At 43.7% G+C, this 23,409-nt stretch overlaps 1 protein-coding gene and 1 pseudogene across 3 annotated transcripts in view; both read left to right on the top strand.

Annotated features, from left to right (window-relative positions):
- The window catches only part of EXOC6 (exocyst complex component 6), a 1,184,343-nt gene that overhangs the window by 765,310 nt on the left and 395,624 nt on the right, over positions 1–23,409 (top strand). For 2 of the 3 annotated variants that reach the window (XM_086922491.1, XM_086922490.1), the window contains exon 18: positions 3,758–3,937. In XM_086922491.1, coding sequence (XP_086778617.1) covers positions 3,758–3,937 — 180 coding nt within the window. Of the gene's footprint in view, positions 1–3,757; positions 3,938–22,064; positions 22,095–23,409 lie in introns of all 3 variants that reach the window. The other variant, XM_086922489.1, reaches the window with a different exon arrangement.
- LOC147711768 (small ribosomal subunit protein mS25 pseudogene) lies at positions 2,118–2,642 on the top strand (annotated as a pseudogene).

Here is a 23,409-nt window from a genome sequence, read left to right as displayed (position 1 = left end):
AGGCAGCGCCTTTCCGTTTAGCGGCACCGCGACCTTCCGTGCATCATGAGAGAGGGAGAGGAAAGGGAGCGGAGAGTTTCACCGAGGACGCGCGCTACTGCTCCTCACACGGGCGCCATGTTTTCCCCCCAATCTGAAAAGGTAAAGTTGTATCAGTGTTTCAAACTGGGGCAAATAAAAGACTGCAAATACCAGGAATTGTTGCCATTTAGACTTGTAATGTGGAAACTACCAGCTTAAGTAGCAAATCTTTTTCTCCAACAGATGTAATTGTTGGAACCTCCCAGGATATAGGTCTACAGCTGCTGAATCAGTAGTGCAATACCTCTCCTTGGTATTTCTCTTCTGACAGCTCCAGTGATAGGGTACCTAGATGCAACACTGACATTATTGAATTCCTTTTATTTACTCTGTGTTTTTTTTGTACACATTGCCTTATAAGTTGCCATACATTGTAACTCATTCTTCTTAAATCTTTTTCTTGCTTTTTTTCTTTTCCCCAAATATGTCTTAGCTCCTTTCCAATTGCCCCTTTTTTGTGAGATTGCGTGGCAGAGTGGCAAAAGCTAAAAACCTTGTTTTAAGTCTTCTGCATTTTAGTGATGTTAAAATGTCCACATTGTTTGAGATGTGTTGCCCCTATTGTTTAAGATCTATTTTTCCTATTTGATATCATTAGAGCTTTGAATCAAACCCAGAACAAGTGTAATACCATTGAAATGGCCACCTTGCACTTCTAGATTATGTATATGGACAAATCTTAGCCCAAATTCTGCTTCATACACTCTTGTCTCAACCCCCCAAGATAGTGTTTCTCTGAGTACTACACAAACAGCTAATGTTCTGTATTTATTTCATGCAACACCGGTTATGCATCTCCTCCCTATTAAAATATATTCTGTTTTTGTTGTATTGTGCCCCAACACCCAGCTCCAGTTGTGAGTACAATTCTGAATCCCAGCAATAAGATAGATTAAAGAAGGTAGACTGTAGCAATAATCACAAGGATGAAAAACATGTACAGTGGGTTACTATGGTCGCAAATATACAGTCCACACATTCAGCGCCAATCCCTGTTTATATGTAAGGACTAAATGGAGAGCTGCCTTTGTTCGGGGATGAGGGGGGCGATCTATCCATCTGTGCCTGTGCCCTCCTCTGAACTTTCTACTGAGCCCATTAAGAAGCCAACAAATTAGAATGGCTGAGTTTGAGGTATGGAGAACATTTGGGAGGGATTGGGTAAAGTCTTTATTTCTGTTGTACTCCTCATCCACACCTCTATTGTGATTGTCCTATCAAATGACAAGCACGTATCTTATTGCATGATTTTACAACTTCATGGCAGTTAAATGTCTGAAAATGTGGTGTGTGCCCTCAGCTATAAATGATTTTTTTTTTAATTGTGTTGGCCCTTACCTCCACTGACTTTTCCCCTCAGATTCCACTCCTCAAACGTATTGCCAGTTCTTGTTTAGCTTATGGGGTGAGAGCTTCCCTAAATCATACTCCTCCCCCTCCTCCTTTATAACAGTTCTAGATCCTTACAACTGAGTAGCAATCTCTGTGAAGAGGTGGTCTTGGTAAGTCAATGTAAAGGCTGTATATGCTCTAGGTTCCCTTCATTGCCATTTGAAGGATGAGATGTGGTACTGGTTTATGAAAATTGATTCCTAGAGGAGCAGAATAGGCTTACATTGGACATCCTTTACCCAGTGATGCAGCCATCTTGAAAATGCTTCCTGCAGGATCACAGAGATGCACGGTGGCCAGAAATGGGTAATTGTGATTAGAAAATCCATAGACCACGGATGTATGTAGATGTGAGTGTACACTTTATCCCATCCAGGTAACCTCTCCAGAGAATCTTTGCATTCATGGACATCTAGACACCAGGAAAAGAGACAGGGAGCGACCACTTCTTAAGTCTGGGCATTGCCAGAACCCCAGTGTAGCTTCATTCTATCTGTTAAAGCAGGGGTGTCCGGGTCACCGGCTGCTGCGTTCGAACTACACTTCCCAGGGCTCTCCGCGGCTGCTTGCTGCTTGTACCTCCAGCAGACGTGAGTACCGGGTTGTTTTCATTCCTCCGGTTCTGCCGCCTGCTACCCTCTAAGATGCAGATGAAGGGGCGCTTCCCGATCCGCCGCACCCTAGCCTACCTGCAGGAGTGCAAGATAGTCTTCAAAAGCTCGGTGAAGGTCATGACCGTCAATTACAACACGCACGGGGAGCGCCCAGAGGGCGCCAGAAAGTTTGTATTTTTCAACATCCCTCAGATACAGTACAAGATCCCCTGGCTCCAGATTATGATGTTTAAGAATATGACCCCTTCATCTTATCTAAGGTTTTATTTAGATACAGGAGAGCAAGTATTAGTTGATGTGGATGAGAAAAACAACAAAGTGATTGTTGAACATGTGAAGAAGATTCTGGGGAAAAGCGAGGAAACGCTGAAAAGTGAAGAAGCAAAAATGGTGAAAGCAAACCACCCAGCAAACTTTGCCCCCCCCCGTAAATACTGCCTACGAAAGTGTAAGTGTGAAGTGGAGGGGCAGGTGCCCTGCCCCAGTATTGTGCCTCTACCGAAGGAGATGACTGGGAAGTACAAAGCCGCCCAGAGGAAGAGCTCTGCTGGCTGAGCCCAGGTTTGGGAGGACAATCCACCATGGGCAAGAGTCTGTCTGCAAGACAGAGCATGGGATGGCCCAGTTTGTGCCACAGGGAAAGTCATGAAACTAAACCACTTGTTCTGGTCTGCCAGTCAGTACTGCTAAAGGAAAAGTTAAGATTTCTGAATACCTGCCTGTGAGGTGTTTGGTGAAAGTGCACATTTATTTTGAAATTAAAAGATCTTCAAGAAACAAAAAAATAAAGAAATTAAAAAAAAATAAAGCAGGTGCGAGATTGAACGGAAGATGTGGCGAGGAATTTCAAGCTGCCGTTAATGCCATTAGCTTTTAGTAATGTGCAGCAACCATTTTTACATGTGCTAATGGACAGTTGTCTGCATCGCAGAATAGTGTGTGCTTGTAAACCCTACTCACTAGCGTCTTGTAGTTGTACCCTTCTCACTGTATGGATCATTAACACCACTAGATTGCACCAGAGTTTTAAAAAACATAAACATTCAGGAAGAGAAACTAGCACTATTGAATGCTGCCTCTGACATGGTCTTTCTTACAACCATATCTTTTGCTATTCCAAACATGTTATATTTATATTTGAGCAAGAGTTTTCTTCCACTACTTCAAATGGGAACTCAGTTGCCCTGCTGAGAAGACCCTGAATAGTCTGGATGTGGCAACCGCTGTATAAAAGGCTGATAATTTACTGTAAATTCTTATTCACATTGATTTCAGAGTAGCAGATTATCTGTGTTCATTGCAACATTTCATACACTTGCTCCATAATTTAAGTGCTCCTACCTTCTGTATCTCATGACGAAGTGTAAGCCCATGCTGATTAAACATTTTATCAAAAGTCTCACACCCTGCTACTCTGCAACAGGTATGAAATCTGGTATGACAAAACATAAAACGGTCAATACTTAATTACCTATGGTGAGACAAGATAATATCTCTTTAACCATGAGCTGTTTCATTCACTTCACTTAAATGGTTTTACAAATGTAACAAATGATTATGACAATTTGTGTAATTTAGTTTTATAACATTTTTACAGTATTTTGATTTTTAAAACTGCGGTGTTGAAAATATTCTGATCAGTGGGCTCTGGTAATCTTTTTATTTGTTAGGATGCAAGACATTCTGCAGAAGGGGAAATCTACACTAAGCTTAACCAAAAAATTGATGAGTTTATTCAGCTTGCTGATTATGACTGGACTATGTCGGAACCTGATGGCAGAGCCAGCGGCTACTTGCTAGACCTTATTAATTTCTTGAGAAGCACATTCCAAGTTTTCACACATTTGCCTGTAAGTATGACTGTGCTGCATAAAATTCACATGTACACAGTGCAAGATATAGCTGCATTTAATTCACTAATGAAACTTAAAAAATGCATGTTTTCTTGATAAGACAAGTTATTATGAAGGTAAAGTTATTTTTTTCCCAACAAAAAAGGAGTAGCATTTTTTCTTTGAGGACCAAAGTAGTCCATTGCTTTATTGGTCATTATGAAATATTTTCATATCAGGTATGTATTGTCTGAACTTAAATGTTAAATATTTGTCAGGTGATGTTCTTAAATTCTGACTTGTGAGAGGAGCCGTGCACCAGTGTACAATTTATCCTCATAGCGTAAAATCTTCAACAGCTTTGGGAACCCCCAACCTACGGACAGGTTGAGAATCTTAAAATTTGTTGTCAGACATCTCACAAGTTTCTGAATTCCAGTCTTATGGAACAAAAACTTTCCCAAGATGTCCATCTGACCTCTAGTTATCAGGCCTTGTTTACAAAGCAAAATGTGTGACTTCTCCGTTTTGCTTTACTATTTGTTCTAATCGGTGCCTTGTATCTCACCAGCTACTACATGTATTGACTTTTTAAACTTCAATAATATGACCAATAATCTTTGAGTTGAAAGATTTCTACTGAATTTGTTTGATCATGACGACGAGGACCATTCTAAAGGCCATGCTAGATCTCCTCAGTCTGAGTCAGTTGTCTACTTTCTACAGGGTTAGAAACATATTCTTGATAGCTTTTAAAGTTAGTGTCAGGGGGCTTTGCAGTCAGATAGTCGAGTCTAGACATACACTTATTAGGGAGATTATAGAGAAGGAAACATCCCTGTGTTCCTCAAAGACACAATTACTATACAATCAGAATGGTTAGAATAACTTTATCTGTTGAATGCCAGCTATTATGACAAACTGGAAATATTACACTTCCACAGTTATGCCATCAAGCTAAAGTACTCCATGAAGGAGACAAATCAAATCAACTGTTGGCCCACCTTCTCACACCTAAGGCCTCACATGTGGCCACTGTCTTAATTACTATACCCACTGGTAGTGAGTTGTTCACACAAGCCGAAATCAACGAGGCCTTTTGTCATTACTATTCATGCTTGTATAGGGAAACTGTAAATTCACTCCTGATGGCATGTGCGACTTCCTAAATGAGCTTACCCTGCCTAGAATCTCTGTGGAGGCCAAGGAGGTGATGGACATGACAATCAGAGCACTTAGTGTTTTTAAATACCCCTCACACACCAAAAGGACCCTTGGTGTCATGCTTCATCATAGGGGTCTTCGCACCCCTCTACGGGATGCGGCGTGCTGCGACCTACGACTACGCGGGAGCACTTTTAATAGACTATGTATGGTGCATGTGATGTTTTTTCTAAGTGAGTGAATGGTGGGTAACGTGAAAAAAAATTAAAAAACACCTGGCTCGTGGGACACTGAAAGAACCTGGTTCCTGGACTGGATGGATTGCCGTCTAAGCTTTACTCAACATTTTCTGTCCAACTGGCCTACAAACTGCACAAGGATATGGTGAGGCATTTGTGACTGGTAAATTGCCTTCTTTTACTAGGAAATTGTTAACTGCTTCAATTTCTAAACCATGGAGGGACTCTTGAGACATGCCCTCTTTTTTTACCACAATTTTAAATTCAGACTATCAACTACTCGCTAATATTTTAGCCTGGCCGCTTTTACCTGAAATGATCATCCGAACCAGAATGGTTTTGTGCCAGGCCACAACCCCTACCTTAATATCGGAAGGTTAGGGAATAAAATGAGTACCTCTGCAGTATCTTGGCCAAGCACAGCCTGTGTGTCTCTTGATTTGGAAAAGACTTTCGATTCTCTGAACGTGGGTTATTTATTTATTTATTTTTTATTTGAAAGGTTTAATATAGCGCTGGCTAGACCCGGACGTATCAGAACGCTTTACTTGAGTATCAGACCATAGTTGCAGGTTACATCGTTACAAAGGCTACACAGTTATTAGAGCTTAGCTATATAGTTACATGTTAGGTCGAATCAAACAATAAGGATAAATGTGTATGGGGAAAAAGCAGGCACAGGGAGAGATTCAGGGGAGAGGGGGAAGGAGCAGGGTAAGTATACAGTGAATTACAGAGGGAAAGAGGAGGGGGAGGGTGAGAGACACAGCATGAACGAAGAGGGGGAGGGTGACAGGGGTACAAACCTGTAGACGAGTAATAGCTGCGTCCAAAGTCCAGTAAGCTGTGATCCCAGGGAAAGTTGGTATCATGCCCCCAACTCCATTGCAAGAGGCTCCCTTTACGCAGTGGACTCTCTCAGAGGGCTCTCTGAAACTCCAAGGCCTATCTACTGGATCCTTCCCCAAAAAGGGGAGAGGGAGTGCTTTTGCAAGGGGCGCCATACCATACCTCAACTGTGAGTAGCGCCCTTGGCACTGTGGACTCTCTCAGAGAGATCACTGAGACTCCAGAGTATAAGTAATTGGATATTTCCCCAACAAGGGGAGAAGGAGTGCTTAGGTAAAGGGCACAAGGGACAGGGGCTAGGAGGTGTAGCAGGCAAGGGAAGATATTAAGGGGAGAGGGGATAGGAGCAAAGGAAGTAGACAAAGAATGAAAGAGGGAAAGCGGTAGGGAAAGGTGCGAGAGAGCATGAAAGAGGGGGAGGGTGAAGGGGGCACAAACCGGTAAGAGGGTAAAAACCTCGTCCAAGGTCTGGTAAGCTGTGATTACAGGGGAAGTGGTATCATTCCCACATCTCTGCTGCGTGAGGCTCCCTTTATGCAGTTGACTCTCTCAGAGGGGTCTCTGAGACTCCAAGGCCTACCTACAGGATCCTTCCCCAAAAAGGGGAGAGGGAGTGTTTTGGCAAGGGGCACCATACCTCAACTGTGAGTGGCTCCTTTGGCGCTGTGGACTCTCCCAGAGGGATCACTGAGACTCCAGAGTATAAGTAATTGGATCTTTCCCCAACAAGGGGAGAAGGAGTGTTTAGTGAAAGGCCACAAGGGACAGGGGGCTAGACGGCATAGCAGGCAAGGGGAGAGACTAAATGATTGTATATTACTTTTCAACAGAGTGAACAGAGAAATAAGATATCCAAGGGGGTAGAGAGAGGGAGAAGAGGGAGATGAGATGAAATAGGTGATAGGAGAGACGGGGGCCTAGGGGGGGAGAAAGAGATAATTCCTTCCAGCAAAGGAGCAATGTCTCTGGGTCGACAGGATGAAGTCCAACGGACTGAGGGAGAGGACAAGAAACAACAAAATGGTGATCTGTTCGCGACTCGCCATTTTGCGCCAGCAGTTCCCAGACACATCACTTGTCACTCTGAGGCAACTCCAACTATGCGGTGATAGGGCAAGCTATGCAGTCAAATGTGTGGGATAAATGCGGAAAGACAAACTCCAAGGAGGCAAACTGTGTCTATAAATCCTAAGAGGGAAAGCCGTTCAGGCAGGCCGTTTCATACAAAAAACCTCAGAGGGTAGTCAGTTCAGGCAGGCCATTTCATACAAGGCCATATAGGAGATATTCACCATCAACAATGCGGAATTGGTGTAAACAAAGCCGGCCATGAGTGTGATATATTGGAAGAACACACTCCAAGATGGCCGTCAGTGTTGGGAAGGAACACTCCCACGCTCTCTTTCCATGCTCAGCAGTACACAGGAAGCCCATTTCTGTTCCATGTTTGGCAGTACCTAGTGCTTATGGCGGGGGCGCCATTCCTCAGCTCCCATGGGAGGTGGCCAAAATGGATGCCAAACCTCCACCAAAAGACTATTAGAGGCTAACAAAATGGGTGCCCGTTATGTAAACCACTGAACTTAAGGGTCACCTAATGCGCCAGGACAACCCCCCCCCCCCCCTCGAGAATTCAGGCCAAATCGGATCATAAGAGCAATGGTGCTAGAGACCATTCTACAGCCAAGTGCCCCCCCCCCCCCCCCCCCCCAGATTAAAGGGGTCCGTCTCGCTCTGCTCATTATCCCGGTTAAGGAGGCCCAGTAGGCGAAGACAGCTGTCCCACTCCCACAGCCAGAGCACAACAATTCACATCTCCGGCCCCCTGTAGATCGTCCGAGGCTGACACCGATGAAGATCCCGCAGCGCAGCCGTCCAAGGAGAGAAGGCGGAAGGTCACCGCAATCAGGAATGGCGCTGCATATGTCAGAGCGGGTCGTATTCAGTACCTCACGAGCGATCACGCAGTATGGCAGTGCGGGCCTCCGGTCGCATTTTCGCGCACCTCCAAGCCTGTCGGAACGGCAGCTCCCCACCCTACGGGACAACACAGGCTCTCCAGTCAGTGCGCCAGCACCATTAAAAAGTTGACCGCATTGTGTGCCTCGTTTTTCCACTTTAAGGCACTGCAGTGTGTTCATTTCTGGTATCTCGCCCTTTTCCCCGTTTCCACCAGGCCTTCCCCACCCCTCACTCACCGCCTCTTATCACACGCAGTGAGCCCGGAGCATCGCCTGAGTCTTCCTCACCGCTGGAACAGTCTCCCGAGGGCTCCTGTAGCGCTCCGCCACTGAAGCGCGTTCAGGATCTTCCTCGTGCTTTGAACAGGTATCAGGAGACCGGTGAAGTCCCCCTGGCGACGCAAGGTTCACTTATGCACCGGAGCGTTGTCTGTGGAGGGTCCAGTGCACTTCCGGGCCCCAGGAAGTTGGCAGCTCCCTTGTCACAGCCACGAGTGCTGGCAGCGCGTCTGTCCGTTGTGCGCCACCAAACACGCGAATCTTGCTGGGGGCAGGCACACTCGGGTCCCGGCGTCACCCCGGTTGGATGGCCTCCTGACTCCTCCGCCGATATCTCAGGAGCCGTTCCAATGCTATAGCCTGCTCTCTGGTGGAGCATGGCAGGAACACCAAAGGTCACACCAAAGTAAGCCGTGGACAAGGCACTCCAGACACCTCTAGTCCCAATATGCACAGAGTGCTCAGTATGTTTGATGTGGGCAGGTATTTGTGCTGTTGGGTGCATGTCCGGTTTAATCGTCCTACTGCTAGAATTAAAACTGGTCACAGTGTATCTGAGTCTTGTGCAATTGGTAGGGGAACACAGCAGCTCTTTTTCTCTTTCTCCTCTACTGTTTGCCTTGCCCATAGATCCATTAGCTACTCATCTTTGCCGGATTGGTGTCCAATGGCGCATACAACTGTGTGGTATTACGCAGGCGGTTTCCTTTCCAAAGACACTACAGCATACCTCACTAGCATTTCAGAGACACTTGGCGCTTTTGCAACCATATCTGGCCTTCTTGTCAATTGGACAAAACCCTACTTCTATCCTTTAAACCTAGGGTTTATCCCACATGACTGGGCCATATGTTCATGCATTGCCTATACTGGGAGACATAGACTTTCATGTTTCTTGGGATTATTATTTGCCATACCACGGAGGACCTCTGCAGTGGTAATTTAGACACGGCTGTACAAACTCTTAAGTTACAGGTTACAATTGAACTTCATTGCCTTTGTCGTTCATTGGCAGCATTGCTGTTATTATAATGGTGGTGCTTGCTCCCTTTCTATATCATGTTGTTAATTCACCCCTCACCCATACTTCTTTAACAACCTAGATTGGATCCTGGCGGAGATGATAGGGGGTGGAGGTTGATGTTTTGTTGCTCTCTTGACACTGAGGTTCCCTACAGAGGCAGTGTTAAATTTGGGGGTCTCTGGTTGGCACAGGTAGGTACTTGTGACAAATAGGGACCCTCTCCTCTAGTCAGGGAAAGGGGATTACACACCTTAAATAACCCCTGCTTACCCTCTAGGTTGCGTGGCGCGAGCAGTCAAGGCTTATTTCAGAGGCGTTGTAAGTTAAGCAGTTGTTACCACATACAGTAATCCAGTGACAACACTACAAATGGACACCACACTGGTTTTATATCAAAAATAAGTAGACTTTATATAGAGTTACCACAAGACCATAAACAACAAAAATACACATTGTGATTACTTTAAGATGGTAGATTAAGCTTAGTTCAGTTCAGTTCTTAGATGTGACACTCTGCGTCAATGTACCTTAAGTTGCGTTGCTCTTCCACGACAAGCAATGTCGCAGCGATAGGAAATGCAGCAAAGTTCAGATACAAAGAAATAAAGACGTGAAGATCTTCCTGATGCGGCACGCTTCTCGGAGATGCGAGAAACTCTTGGTTCGATGCGTGGACTGCAGCGGCGACACCCTTACGATGCGACGGCAACAGCTCCAGCGGCGACGCTCTTCTCCACAATGCATGAAGCTTCCGCTCGATGCGACAACTCCAGCGGCGACATCCAAGATGCAATGGCAGCAGCTCCGACGGCGGCGCGCTTCTCGGGGATGCGAGGATCTCTTGGTCGATGCGGTGCAGTGCGACTGTTCCAGCGGCGACACCCTCCTTCTCCGGAGTTGCGACAGCAGGCACAGCGACGGCGACACGCTCCAACCTCGTTGCGAGATTCTTCTCCTGATGCGGAACAGTGCGACAACCACAGCGGCGACACCCTCCTTCTTCGGAGTTGCGACGGCAGCAGCAGCGAGGGCGACATGCTTCCTCTTCGTTGCGGCACACTTCTCTCCGATTCAGTGCAGTGCGACAGTTCCAGCGGCGACACCCTCCTTTCTCCGGAGTTGCGACGGCAGGCACAGCGACAGCGGCACGCTTCTTCTCGTTGAGTCGCACTTCAAGCTCCTTGCGACACGCAGTTCCTCAGAAGGCCAAAAACGGCAGCAGGCACTTCCAAAAGAACTCTGGGGAGCTGGGAGTGAAGTCTGTTGTCCCTGAGACTTCAGCAGGAGGCAAGCTCTTTTCCAAGCCCTTGGAGATCCTTCACAAGTTGAACGCAAAGTACACAAAGTTCCTTTCTCCTTCCTTTGGCAGCCAGGCAACCACTGCAGGCCAATCCCCCAAGAAGCACTTCAGCTTGGGAATAGTCTCTCCTCAGTTTCTTCAGGTTCCTCTCCTCAGTAAAGGTTTCTTCTTGTAGTCCAAAGTGATCTAATTTCATGGGATCAGGGTCCCAATATTTATTCCCATAAATCCTTTGTTCTCTGAGGGGAGAGGGGCCTGTGCCCAGTCCAAACCAGTTCTGAAGCACTCTGTTTACCAGACTTCTCCTTTCCTTTCACAGTGCAGGGCATGCACATCAGACGCTCCACAGGAGGTGGAGCCTATATTGTGGAAGGCAAGTACAGTCCTGGAGCACTCTGTTGACAGGACTCCTTCTCTTCTTTCGGTGTGCAGGGCATCAGCCGCTCCTCGGGAGGTGGAGCCAGCATTGTGGAAGGCAGGCACAGCCCTATTCAGAGCTCAGGTGCACTCCTCCCTCCCATCAAGATGCAGATCTCTCTATTTACCACTGGGTGACTCAGCCTGTCTCCTGGAATTCCCCAGCCCTGTCACTCACAGAAACCAGACATAGGAATACACAAGCTAGCAGAGGCAGGTTTGAATGGTTAGACAAGCAAATACCTACTTTCTAAAAGTGGTATTTGCAAACACAGAATATTAAAATAAACTTTACTAAAAGATGTATTTTATTATTCTGAGTTCAGGCATACTAAACTCGAATTTCTACCATGTTCTCTGAGCCTGTTAGGATTATAAAATGTAGCAATTCTAACAGCCCATTGTGGCCTATGGAGAACAGGTAGCCTTGCAATAGTGAAAAACGAAAATGGCTGTAATTCACTACTAGGACATGCCACACACATCAGGGCTTGTCCTACCTTATACTTACAATGCACCCTGCCCTTGGGCCTACCATAGGGGTGACTGATATGAAGAAAAAGGAAGGTTTAGGGACTGGGAAGTGGGTGCACTTGCCCAGTCAGCATGACAGTACCAGACTGCAGACCTTAGACACATTTTACAGGCTGCTTCAGTGGGTGGCACAACCAGTGCTGCAGGCCCACTAACAGCATTTGGATTACACCCCCTGCCACACTCAGTGCACTAGACTGGGGTCTGACAAGTAAACCAAAATAGCCAAACATGGAATCACTAATCCATACATCAATTTACATTAGGGAGCACTTGCACTGTGGCACTGGATAGCAGTAACACAGTGCCCAAAGCATCTAATACAGCAAAAACACATGAGGCAACAGCAAAAAATGGAAGGGAGACCCACGCCAATGGTGCCAGGTCTAACAGGCAGGAAGGCTGGAACTTCCAGATCTAAAAAATTAATATCTTGCTGCCCAACCCCAGTAGGTCTCCAGATGACTAGCCAGTCATTCGCTGAGGGAGACCAGGCAGGTAAAACTGCGGGAGGTTTGTTAAACTTACCTTGCTGTTGGCCAAGTGTGATAGTACGATAATTTTAAAAAGTACCTGTTCCCCCTTGTTAGAAATCGGGTTACTGGTTGACTGAAGTATGAGCCCTGGGCAAGCAGCTACCACAATCCTAGTCAGGGTAAGAGACAGGAAGACCCTAAATTAGAATGTGCTCACCCTTCAGTAGCTTTTCACAAAGCAGCCAGGCTTAACTTGGAGGTAGTGTGTAAATTATTTGTGGAACACTTCAAACAGCAAAACAGTGAAAAATATCCTACACCAAAATAGATCTAACTTTATAAATAAAACAAGTCTCAAAGAACAAAAATCCAATTAGTAGAACCGGAGATACTGAATTTTACAGTATTTAGTGAAAAATAGCACCAAGAAGCACAAAGCTCTATTGGGGATATCTGGTCATACCGGATCGGGATAAAGTTCAGTCAGGCCGCGATGTAGCGGAGGCTGTCTACAGGGAGCCAGTTAGGCCCACTGAACTGGGTACATTGAAACCTTGTCATGTAGCGTTGCATGGATCCGCGACAAAGCTGCGTCACACAGCTGTGGCGATGTGTCCGTTTCAAGATGCAGCGAGGGTGCTGTGTGAGCTCCTGATGAGTCAACGTTGAGTATCCTGTCAACAAGACTTGTGATGCGAACCCCAGTGTTGAGGATGCAAGGTGCAGCAGAGGCGATGCATCAATTCCGATGAGCTGTGAGGCTGCAATGTGGAGTTTCGATGCTGCCATCAATGATGGATGCGAGGCGCTTGCACCGAGAAAAGTGTTGTGCAGCAGTGGTTCCGAAGGCGATGCGTCAGTCCCAAGATCTGGGAGGTGGAGGCAATGCAAATCTTTTGCGAATGATCCAATCCACGCAGCAGCAGCGATGCGTCAGTTCTGCTCGGAGATGCGCCGCTCAGCAGAAAAGATGCTTCAGTTCCGCTGGCAAGCACCTCAGGCCCACTTCCAAGGGTCCAGGACTGGGGTGGCACCGCTTGGCAGCGTAGATTCACTCATGGCAGTGTCCAGGGGCAGGGGTTGGAAGCCTGTTATTTCTCTGAAGCTGCAGATTAAGAGGCCTGCCAACTAGCCCTCGGAGTCACTCTGGGTTCCAGGGTCAATGGATGCAGGTCCATCCTTCTTACCCAGGCAAGAGGGCATCAGAGCAGCGCAGCGAAGGAGGAGTCCAGCAGAGAGGCAGTGCTTCAGCAGCACAATAGTCTGTCTTCCTGGCAGAGTATCCACAGGTCCAGAAGTGCACTTAAGTGGTGGTGTCTGAAGTCCAGTACTTATACCCAGTGGTGGCCTTTGAAGTGGGAGAGACTTCAGAGACATGCCTTTAAAGTACAAATAGGTCCTCCCTTTGTGCTCTGGCTCCAGACTAATTACAGGGTAGTATGCAACCCTTTGTGTGTGGACAGGACACAACTTATTCAGGTGTAAGTGAGGCTGTGCCCAGCTCCTCCCTCCCATCCATCCTGCTAGAGATACACCTAAGCTACCATTATGTGTACCTGCTAGAGATACACCTACGCTGCCATTATGTTTAGCTCTCTAGGAGGAATATACAATGCCCAACTACACCCTGCCGTGTGATTAAAGAAAGGTTACTGGCACCAAAGGGCTAAAGCAAGAAAATACCAACTTTCTAAACGTTGCATTTTCAGAATTGCAATTTAAAATCCGACTCCATCATGTTATCGTTTTGAACTAGAATTCCAGAGACACCAAGCTTGAATCAGTTATATCTTCCCATTTGAAATTACATTTATAAAATGTTTTAAGGTATTCCCATTGTTATCCTATTAGAGATATAAGCCTTGCTGTAGTGTAAAAACGAATATAAGAGTGCATAGCCTACCTTTTGAATATATTGTACCCTGGCCTCTGGATTGTCCAGGGCATACCTGAGGGGTGAGAAATATGTATAAAAAGGGACGGTTTGTACCTGGCAAAAGGTTTATTTTGCTAGATCGAAATGGCAGTGTACACTGCACATACAGGCTTTGCAGTGGCAGGCCTGAGACATGATTAGAGGGCTGCTTAAGTGGGTGGCACAAGCAGCCTTGCAGGTCCACTAGTAGCATTTAATTTATAGGCCCTCGGCACATGTGGGGCACTTTACTTGGGACTTATAAGTCAACTAAATATGCCAGTTGGGAATAAAGCCGGTATTACCATGGTTAGGGGAGCCACACAAACACTTTAGCACTGGTTAGTAGTGGTAAAGTGCACAGTGTCCTAATATCAAAAGATTAGATCAGAAAATAGAGGGGGAAGGCAAGACGTTGGAGGAGAGGGGAGACCACCCTAAGGCTGTCTGGTGTAACACCCCTCTTTTGCAAGATGATTCAGTGCATCCATAGATTGGTCAGTAGCAGAAAGCAGGCACTTGCTTTATGAGGAGTGAGCAGGACTATGAAAATCTCTATTGCTCACAGATGGGATGCAATAATTTAAACTCTAAAGGTACATTCCAAAGATGATAAACACCCTCTATAGACTTCCTAGATGTTTCAGCTCTCTCATGCCTGTTCCGATTTCTATGTAAAGCTGTTATTGCATACTTTTAGAAATGGTTCAGTTGTCACATACATGAGTGGTCTTGAGGGGCGTAGGTCAATGTGGCACCACCCAAGTGATGGATAGCAAGACTTTTGAGAGCATACACTATGCAAGTTGGATATAGATAAGTGGTTGTTAGGGTTGGGGCATAGGGGGATTGGAAGTTCAGTATAGCTGTTATTTAGATCGCCCCTTGGTTTGTTTAGTTTGCCCTTGATTAAGACTAAGGAACGGAGAAAGTTTCAAACAAGCAAACAGCTAAACTGTGTGCATAATATTGTTGTAAAGATTACGTTAATTATGTAACATCAGCCGACTGTCCATTGAATGCACTATCCAAATGCTAATATATATGAATATAATACCAAGCTAATAGAACACTTTTTTTTAAAGAAAATAGAAAAGTATTCTTGACATGATTTTTAACATTTAAATAATATGCTTGTATCATGTTTTCCTTGATTTTCTAAAATAAAACTATTTGGTTTTCTCACACTGCAAGACCAGCGAAAAGTGCATCTAGCGATAAACAGATATCACGTTGGCTTTTGACCATTACATGTGACAGAAACACTACTTGTGGTTCTACAAGATCATTTTCTAGTGGCCGTGAATGGAGGAGTTATCACATAGTCATACAAATGTATCCGAGACAGATATAAATAATTTGACTTTCATATCTAACAGACTGAAGTTTTTGAGGCATTATCATTTTCATTTATCAGGGGGGCTCTAGTGTGGGGTTCCACAGGGACCCCCCACTCTCACCTCGCCTGTTTAACAGTGTGGTCAGTTTTTCACTTCCTGAAACAATGTAAACTAGTCATCCCATACATCGGTGAAATCCACCCTAAAATAATTGAATCGTTATGAATTATAAATGCTGCAAACAAAGTACCTGCAGGTCTCTCTTTTCATCGAATGGAATCATTTACAGGAGGTCAAAGTGCAACCGCACACTTGGGGGGTCATTATGATTGCGTTTTTTCCGCATCCTCGGGGCCGGCGGAAGCCACCACCGGCCCAGAGGATGCGGAAAAACCGCAGCGGACTGACCAAAGACCCACCGCCACATTAGGATGGCTGGTGGGTCCTGGTTTCCGTCCGCAGCTTTTCCGCCGCGGTCGGCTTACAACCGCGGCGGAAAAGCTCTAATATGGTGACGGTGTCTTCCAGACACCGTCCACCATATTAGGATGGCCTGTAAATTATGCTTTTCCGCGGCGGGTTTTCCGCCGTGGAAAAGCATACAGAACTTCACTGCGGGGCCCGTTGCGGGCCCCCGAGGTGAAGGGGGGGTGGGAGGTGCACATGGGGGGTACCTATGGTACCCCCCTGCATTTGCATGCAGAAAGCGGCAGGCACCGCGCGGTGCCTGCCTCTTACTGCATGCAAATGCAATGCGTGCATTTTTAACATTGCCGCAGGTGCAGCTTGAAGCTGCACCCGCTGCAATGTTAAAAATAGAGGATATGACCGCCAGGGTGGCGGTCACATCCTAATTGCACAGGAGGGAACTCTGCATGCCATGCGGAGGTTCCCTCCTGCTCTGGGGTCGCGGACGGACGCAAGTCCGTCTGCGATCCTAATGAGGCCCTTGGTCTTGAAAATTCAAAAGATCTGCTAGAAATAGAGCAGGTCGTAATCTTCTTCACTGATTGCTAATGGCTAAATCTTGTGGTAAATGTATTCCTAATACAGCCTCTATAGCTACTATGAGTAGAGTGTCCAATATATACCTTCCAAATCCACCAGATTAACTAACCAACGGCTTTTGGTAGAGCACAAGTAAACAAATCAGTGCCGACGATAGCAGGTTCTAAAAGGACCAACATATTGGAAAGCACTTCCAATTCAGATAAGAATCGCTCTTACTCTCTTCAGAGTCAGGAAATATTTCAAAAACTTGTTATCAAACTGAAGCTACCACCGCCACTATTTATACCTATGAACTAACTGCTGAATCAGTACTATTTCCTGTGCGAAGACTACAGTTGTTTGATACAGGGTTGGATACTACACATGGTATGCCTTTCCATCTGACAGAGTCCTGGCCAACCAGGCCTCAGTAGCTTACAATAAGGTGTGTGGCAAAACTATGCTATGATTAGCATGAGCACACATTCACAGAGGGTGTCTCTTCTAGGTCTTCTATTGTCTCTGTTTTGGTGAACTCACAAATCAAATAGTCTGAGTAAAAAACATTTCACAACACGTCTCCTAAGACTTAGATTAAGGTTATAATTGAATCTCAGAGCTGAAGGCTTTCTCCCTGGCACTGAAAACCACATCCAGTGACTGTGGGTTCTAGAATGTACAGATTACACAATTGTGGACTGCCATATTCTGCATTAGGAAACAGTATACGCATCTCATTCCATTATGTCAGTCGGCCTACATAAGGGGAATAAAGACTAAGAAACTGGCATATAGGTTCATATACTAGGCTCCCAACTAATCTTTAAAATCATAGCTTATTATCATGTCATTCTTTTTCTCACCAAGGCTAAGAATGCCTATGGTGCACCACTAAAATAGTGTTTTCTTAACGCTCCCTACTGAAGGCTTCCAGCTCAATTGGTTCAGTAGATTGCTATACCCATTTCTACTACTCCATGCTCCATAATGTTCCATAGATTTTGCAGATGCAGGCTTTATTGTAGTAGTTCATACATCTCCTGGTTCCGTTTCAGAACAGATTTTGCAGCTACGTTTGATAATGATATCAGCTTGTGGCTTTTCCTGGTTTATATAAATGAATGGTGTGGAAATATTTAATTAGTGAAGGAAAGTTCCTATTCTTTATAGTAGCAAAGCCAAAACATCAAAGTCTTGTAAAGCTTAGATGTAAATCCATCTTGTCCAGCAGATAGTCCAGTTTTGCAAATGTTCTATATCCTAGGGGTATTTATACTCTGATATCAGTTTAACAGTTAAGTTCTCACTTTCAATACTTATTTTGGTAAGTTCTGTTATGTCTAACAATTTTTGGTTTGTGCATAGACACTACATGATTGGCACCTAGCCTCATAGAATGTTTGAATGCTTAATTGAGCGACATTTTTTGAATTTATGTTACTTTCTTTGTCTTTTACAGCATTAATTAACTTACTATTTTATTTCTTCAGCCTGTGAATAAAAAGATTGCGACACTTAACTCACTCAATAGTGTTTTGCGAAGCAAGGAGAATTCCGATTTGTAAATATATGTTGTGTTTAATTTGTATTCAGCAGAGATCACTCTTTGTCTTCGATCAGGGGTTGTACTAACTCCTGTCACATAGTTTCCTGATTCTTTCAGATGTTTATTAAGGAGGAGTGTTTCCTTATTTAAAGTATTTGGATCCTAGAAATTGTTTGGGAAATAAGGCCTCTTAAATAAAGCATTTCATCTCTACCATATTATACCATACAAATTATGTTTTAAATCATTTTGACTGATTCGTTTTGCTTTCAGTTTTGCATGCGAGGTAAAAGATAACACACATTGATCAAGGTTTGCTTTTGATGCTGAGATGATTCTGGTTTCAATGGCATGTCCCGAGCACTGTCACCACTGTCCATGAGTGACTCGAATGCACGCAGACAAGTTCAGAGTAATATAAACTGACCGTAGAGATCTGGCACTGGGAGCTGCTTATCCAGCAACCTCTCTTCCTTGGCCCTCTACTGGTCCCCTTCTGACAGCTGGGCCCTGGGAAGAGCACGCGTTTTATAACCAGAAGCAGAGATGAGAGGGAGCACGTGTTGTAAGAAACAATGCTATTAGTGAAACTCTTAGTTTCAGGAGAAAAGCCAGGAGTGTGTTCTTTTTTGTAATTATGAAAATATTGAGTGAAACTGTTTTAGAACTCTGAATGTGGCTCGTTTAATAGGAATACCAGTTTGAAGTTTGCTTGTGTTTTATCGGGATTGGTAAATAAGTCCGGAGTTGTACAAAGTCACAGAGTTCTGAATCGAAATGGTTATTACACGAGCAGAGCTCACTAATTCACCGAATAGCTCAAAGATTTTCTTTAGTGCTAATAGGTCAAGACAAATGCTTTTCAGGAGCAGAGTAATGAGGGATGATGGGCGGGCAGTGTGTTTCCCCTTGATCTTAGGGCCTGCTTGGCATCGTGCTCGGTGCTGACCGTTTTGCTAACATTTCAGAGGTCACACACCTCATTTTCATGGGACCCTTTTATGTTATCCGTGGTATATTGGTACAGCATTGTCCTAATTGAGCTGTGCTATGATCTGGAATGTACTAGAAGCTGTAGGTTATTGGGACCAGAACATTGAGGTGTCTATGGATCCTCAAAGGCAGAGCTTTTATTGAATATGCATGTTATCAGCAAGAGAGCTCAGACTGACCGCAGTCATTGTCAGAAGCAGAGCTCGGGAAGCATTTTGATATTTTTGGTAGCAGAGGGTTGCTTGAGCTTGGATATTATCCAGAGCAAAGTGCTGAGTAAGTTCTGCATTAGGCAGGTTTCCAAACTTTTGAGGAAGGTACCCTGGCATCAAGGTATTATGTAGGACTGGATTTCTAAGTTATAACCTTCTAGAGAGCAGAAGCCTTTTGTACCAACAGCTATTGACATCCTCTCGTATTTTAAAAGACTATATTTTACTATTCTACAGTATTACGTTTAATTTATTTAAAAATATATATAAAGCACAAGCTTTTGCATAATAAACACCCAAGACCCCTTGACATTTGCTTCGCTTACTGATGATTAACAGTTCTGAATCTGATTCTGATCCACTGGCCTCCTCTCTAGTCTTCCTGGCACGATTTTCAGTTGGCCAGTGGATCCTCCAAGAAATGTGTTCTTGAAGGCCTATTATTAGTCTATGTGACTGTCATAAGTCATGCCACACACGGAATGGTTGTTCCACTGGGTAGCGTGAGCCCCACTAACTTAAAGTGACAAATAGCCTATGAGTAATTGTGCCTGTCTCACTATAAAGGTAACTTGATCCTTGTCTCTTGTGCTTGTTTTTCATGACAGCCCAAGAGTGTCATAGTGATAATGTACTAGATGACTATATTTATTTTTGTGATGGTTGGAGCTTTATATTATAGTACACAAATTAGGGGGCACGTGTACATGACTTCTTACAAATGATGTCTTGCACTGGATCCTTACTGTTCCTTTCAATGGTCTAGTAGTTAGTTACTGACAAGAAAATATAATAATCTCATCATTTCTAGCATAAAATTGCCATTGTCCCAGTAGCAGATAAAAGACCATGTGTAATAGTTGTGCTACATAAGTCACACTTGACTAAAATAAAAAATGACTGTATATTGAATGTCACAACTTTTTGTGTTAAGGTGTAGAAAAAAGAGTGACCAAGAAGAATGGGTTACACTAGAGATAACGAGCCTTATAGGTTAACATTTCTTAAAATTCTAACATCTCATCTAGTGGAAGCAATATTGCATTGTACGTAGCAGGCCCTTGCACAACTGGCCGTCATGTAGGGATGGAAGTGTTGGAACCTGCAGGAGCTGTAAGCCAGCAGGAAAGTAAAGGAGGTAGTAGACTGGAAGAAAGGTGTCATAACTTAGGGTCTGACAGAGCTAGAAATCATAATAAACTGTTTAAGAGAGTCTCTAGAAAGAGCTCCTACCAGGTCGGAGGCTCCGTCCCAGGCACAATGCCTATAATCAGGTTTCTCATGTACCTCTCCGTAATTGATGCATAATTGATTCTGTGGCTGAAGGGAATTGAAGGGAGGGAGAGAGGGGAGCTACTTATTTCCTTAGGGGCTTGCTCATCGGGGGAGGTGGGGAGTGTCATCATAGTTCTAGAAGTGTCCCCCTACATGGATCCGAAGGCTTGCAACTAGCACTTCCTATCTTAGTGTGGCCTGGACTGATCTTTTAGCTTTCAAGACCTCAGCCTAGGTTGTCTAGACAGATGCTTTGGTCAGGCCCCAAATCCTCTTTATACCACGAGGTTTAGAGCTCTGGAACTGACTAAAGATTGCGACTGAGGCATTTGTGAGAGGAAGTGCACAGCTCACTACCCCTTAGTCTACATGAGTCGTATGGGGGCGTTAATTAGAAAGATTTGCAGGACCCGGGCCCTGTGACTAAGTGGTTGTGGGCACAAAGATGAGCAAGCTTAAATTGGCAATAGAGCACAATAAAAAAGTTCAGTTCTTTGTTAGCATACCAAGCCAGATATTTCTGGTCAAAGTCACTAGCTTGACAAAATGACTGTTTTAGATCATTCTGAAGAAGGATGTTACTTTTGAATTGCGAGTTTGTTTGTCATGCTTCTACTAACATGTATTAATAATTCAATATGCTATCTTTTCACAACAGACGCGGACTAATAGTATTTGTTTTAAATTGATTTTGAAGTGTAAAATCCACCAATCCTATGTGTACAAGTACAAGTGTCACAAAAAGCTGTTCTGAAAATAGCCTCTCAGAAGACTTTTTAGCTATAAAATCTAATTCTCACCCTCATAACAAATTGTTCAAAATTCAAAAACGTATCATGTTTATTACTTCTGCAGTTGTGAGGTTTGTACTACTGCTCCCTTCTCTTCTCTTGTTCATTATGGGGAATATATGATTAAAGACACCTGCGAAATCATCAACTTTCTTTTGACTTTTATCCAGAGTGTGTAAATGAGTGATCTTGGTTTCACTACACAACATTAACCTCTGCAACCTGGTCACCCTTTTATTATTGATGGCAAAGATTATTTCTGTGAATTTTGACAACTTCATTCTTAAGTATGAAAGATGGCGTAGCATGGTTGTATTTCATTATACTATTGAATATATTTCATGAAGGAATGTTTTATCTCAATGTTTAACATTTAAAATTCTATAGAACAAATATCTTTTATTCTTGGTATTGCATTAAATGTGAGTTTATTTCATTCTTTACTTTTTACTACGTTTTTAAGCTTCGATTTAATTTCAAATAATAGCGTTTTTTTCGGACTGGGAGATGCAACATTTAGTTACTTTATTTCTGTAGTTTTCTGTGTAAAGGTGAATACTATGTACTTTTATTTTTAATTTAACAGTTTATAGGTAATATATCAAGTGAGAGTGGAATAACACTATGCCACCTTTCAACGTTTGGCAGAATAAAATTGTATTTGGTAAATGCGCAAAATAGAAAGTCAATACTGTGAAACTGGTAAGTCCTATAAAGGTTAAAAACAGGCAAAACATTTTTATTCCTGAAATATTTTTCGTACAATTGCCTCTGCCAACATTTTCTTTGCAGTTTGCTCTTTAATTTCTGTTTTGATTGCCTTGCTTATTTTCCCCTCAGAATAACAACAATGATCATGCGTCTATGTCGGTAAGTAGATGCAAGCTAAAGAAAAAAGCATGCCCGTAGATAAACTATGAACTGCCTGCAGGCTTATTGTTTCCAATTTGTGTATTAAAAAACGGAGGGTTATGGCACATTAACTGAGGTTTCGTTTTTTCGGAAGGCCTGTGTCTTAGCGCTACTTATTTAAAGACTGTTATCTACGGCCAGTAGGACACTGTTTACAAGCAAACAAACAAGTGGTCCAAGTTGAATTCGCAAGTGTTAATCCACCAGTGTTGTGCGCAATTTGTGCTGCTTGCTTCCAGCTAGTTAAGTCTTGGAATTTTGTTAAGGCTTAAAATAGATGATTTTGCAATCGTGATTAGTGTGTTATGTTGATAAATAAGAGAGGGAAACGATGTGGTCACTTGGTTCTGGCTCTCTTAATATTCACCTAAAATCTTACATTTTGCTTCTGGCAGTTTGTCGAGTACAATACATCTATCTAAGATTAGTAACCGTCGTGAAATCTATAATCTGTAGCAGAGTGTCAGCGTTCCTTGTAAAACTTGGGACATCAACATTTTCCTAAATGAATTTCTTTGGTGAGGTTGGCCTTTTATTAAAGTATGGACATTAAGCCGCGTGTTTTTGTTTTTTGTCCATCAACGTTGTGTGCTTTAAGAGTTTGCTATGTGTTTTGTCTAATAGTTCTTATGTGCCCCTTACTTACCGTTTTGACCCATTCTGCCTTTCGCCAGTGAAAGGAAGCATGCATACTGAAGAAGCAAAAACAATATTGTGTCCATCGTAATTTATGTACAGGCCATGAATGAATATTTTAACCAGGCAACATTCAGTGTCAACAATAGTAATCCACAACCAACATGCAGCTTCAGATGCTTGATAGAGGATCTCTAGCCTTGGAGTTGACTTTGATCATAACAACTGAACATCTCATCTATAAAAGAGGAATGGCTTCCTAATGCAGGGCGTGGTTAGCCAGAGGTCTTAGAAATCAAGCTGAGGCGCCTTGGCGTTTACCAGACAATTTTACTTCGTGTTACATTTAACATTGAACAGTGGCAAACAATTGACCTAAAAATCATAGGCTAGTAGAACTACTTGCCCAAACTGGAAACTTCTGCACTCCACTCCCTGTTTCCCCTTTTTATAAAAGGATTACAGATGCCTATTTTAAGCTTGGTACCTGCTAGTTCTGAATTTAATAATGTACAAACTTTATTTCTTCGAATGACAGAAATGTGACGCTTATTATTCAAAAACATAAAAATATGAGATTTTTAGAAATGAAGAAAGAGCAAAAATGTTTGCTGAGCTCTTAGGTTCAACACTGGGT

Source organism: Lissotriton vulgaris, chromosome 5 (assembly GCF_964263255.1).
Source record: "Lissotriton vulgaris chromosome 5, aLisVul1.2, whole genome shotgun sequence".
Classification (NCBI taxonomy): Eukaryota; Metazoa; Chordata; class Amphibia; order Caudata; family Salamandridae; genus Lissotriton; species Lissotriton vulgaris.
This window is presented reverse-complemented; position numbering and strand designations above follow the sequence as displayed.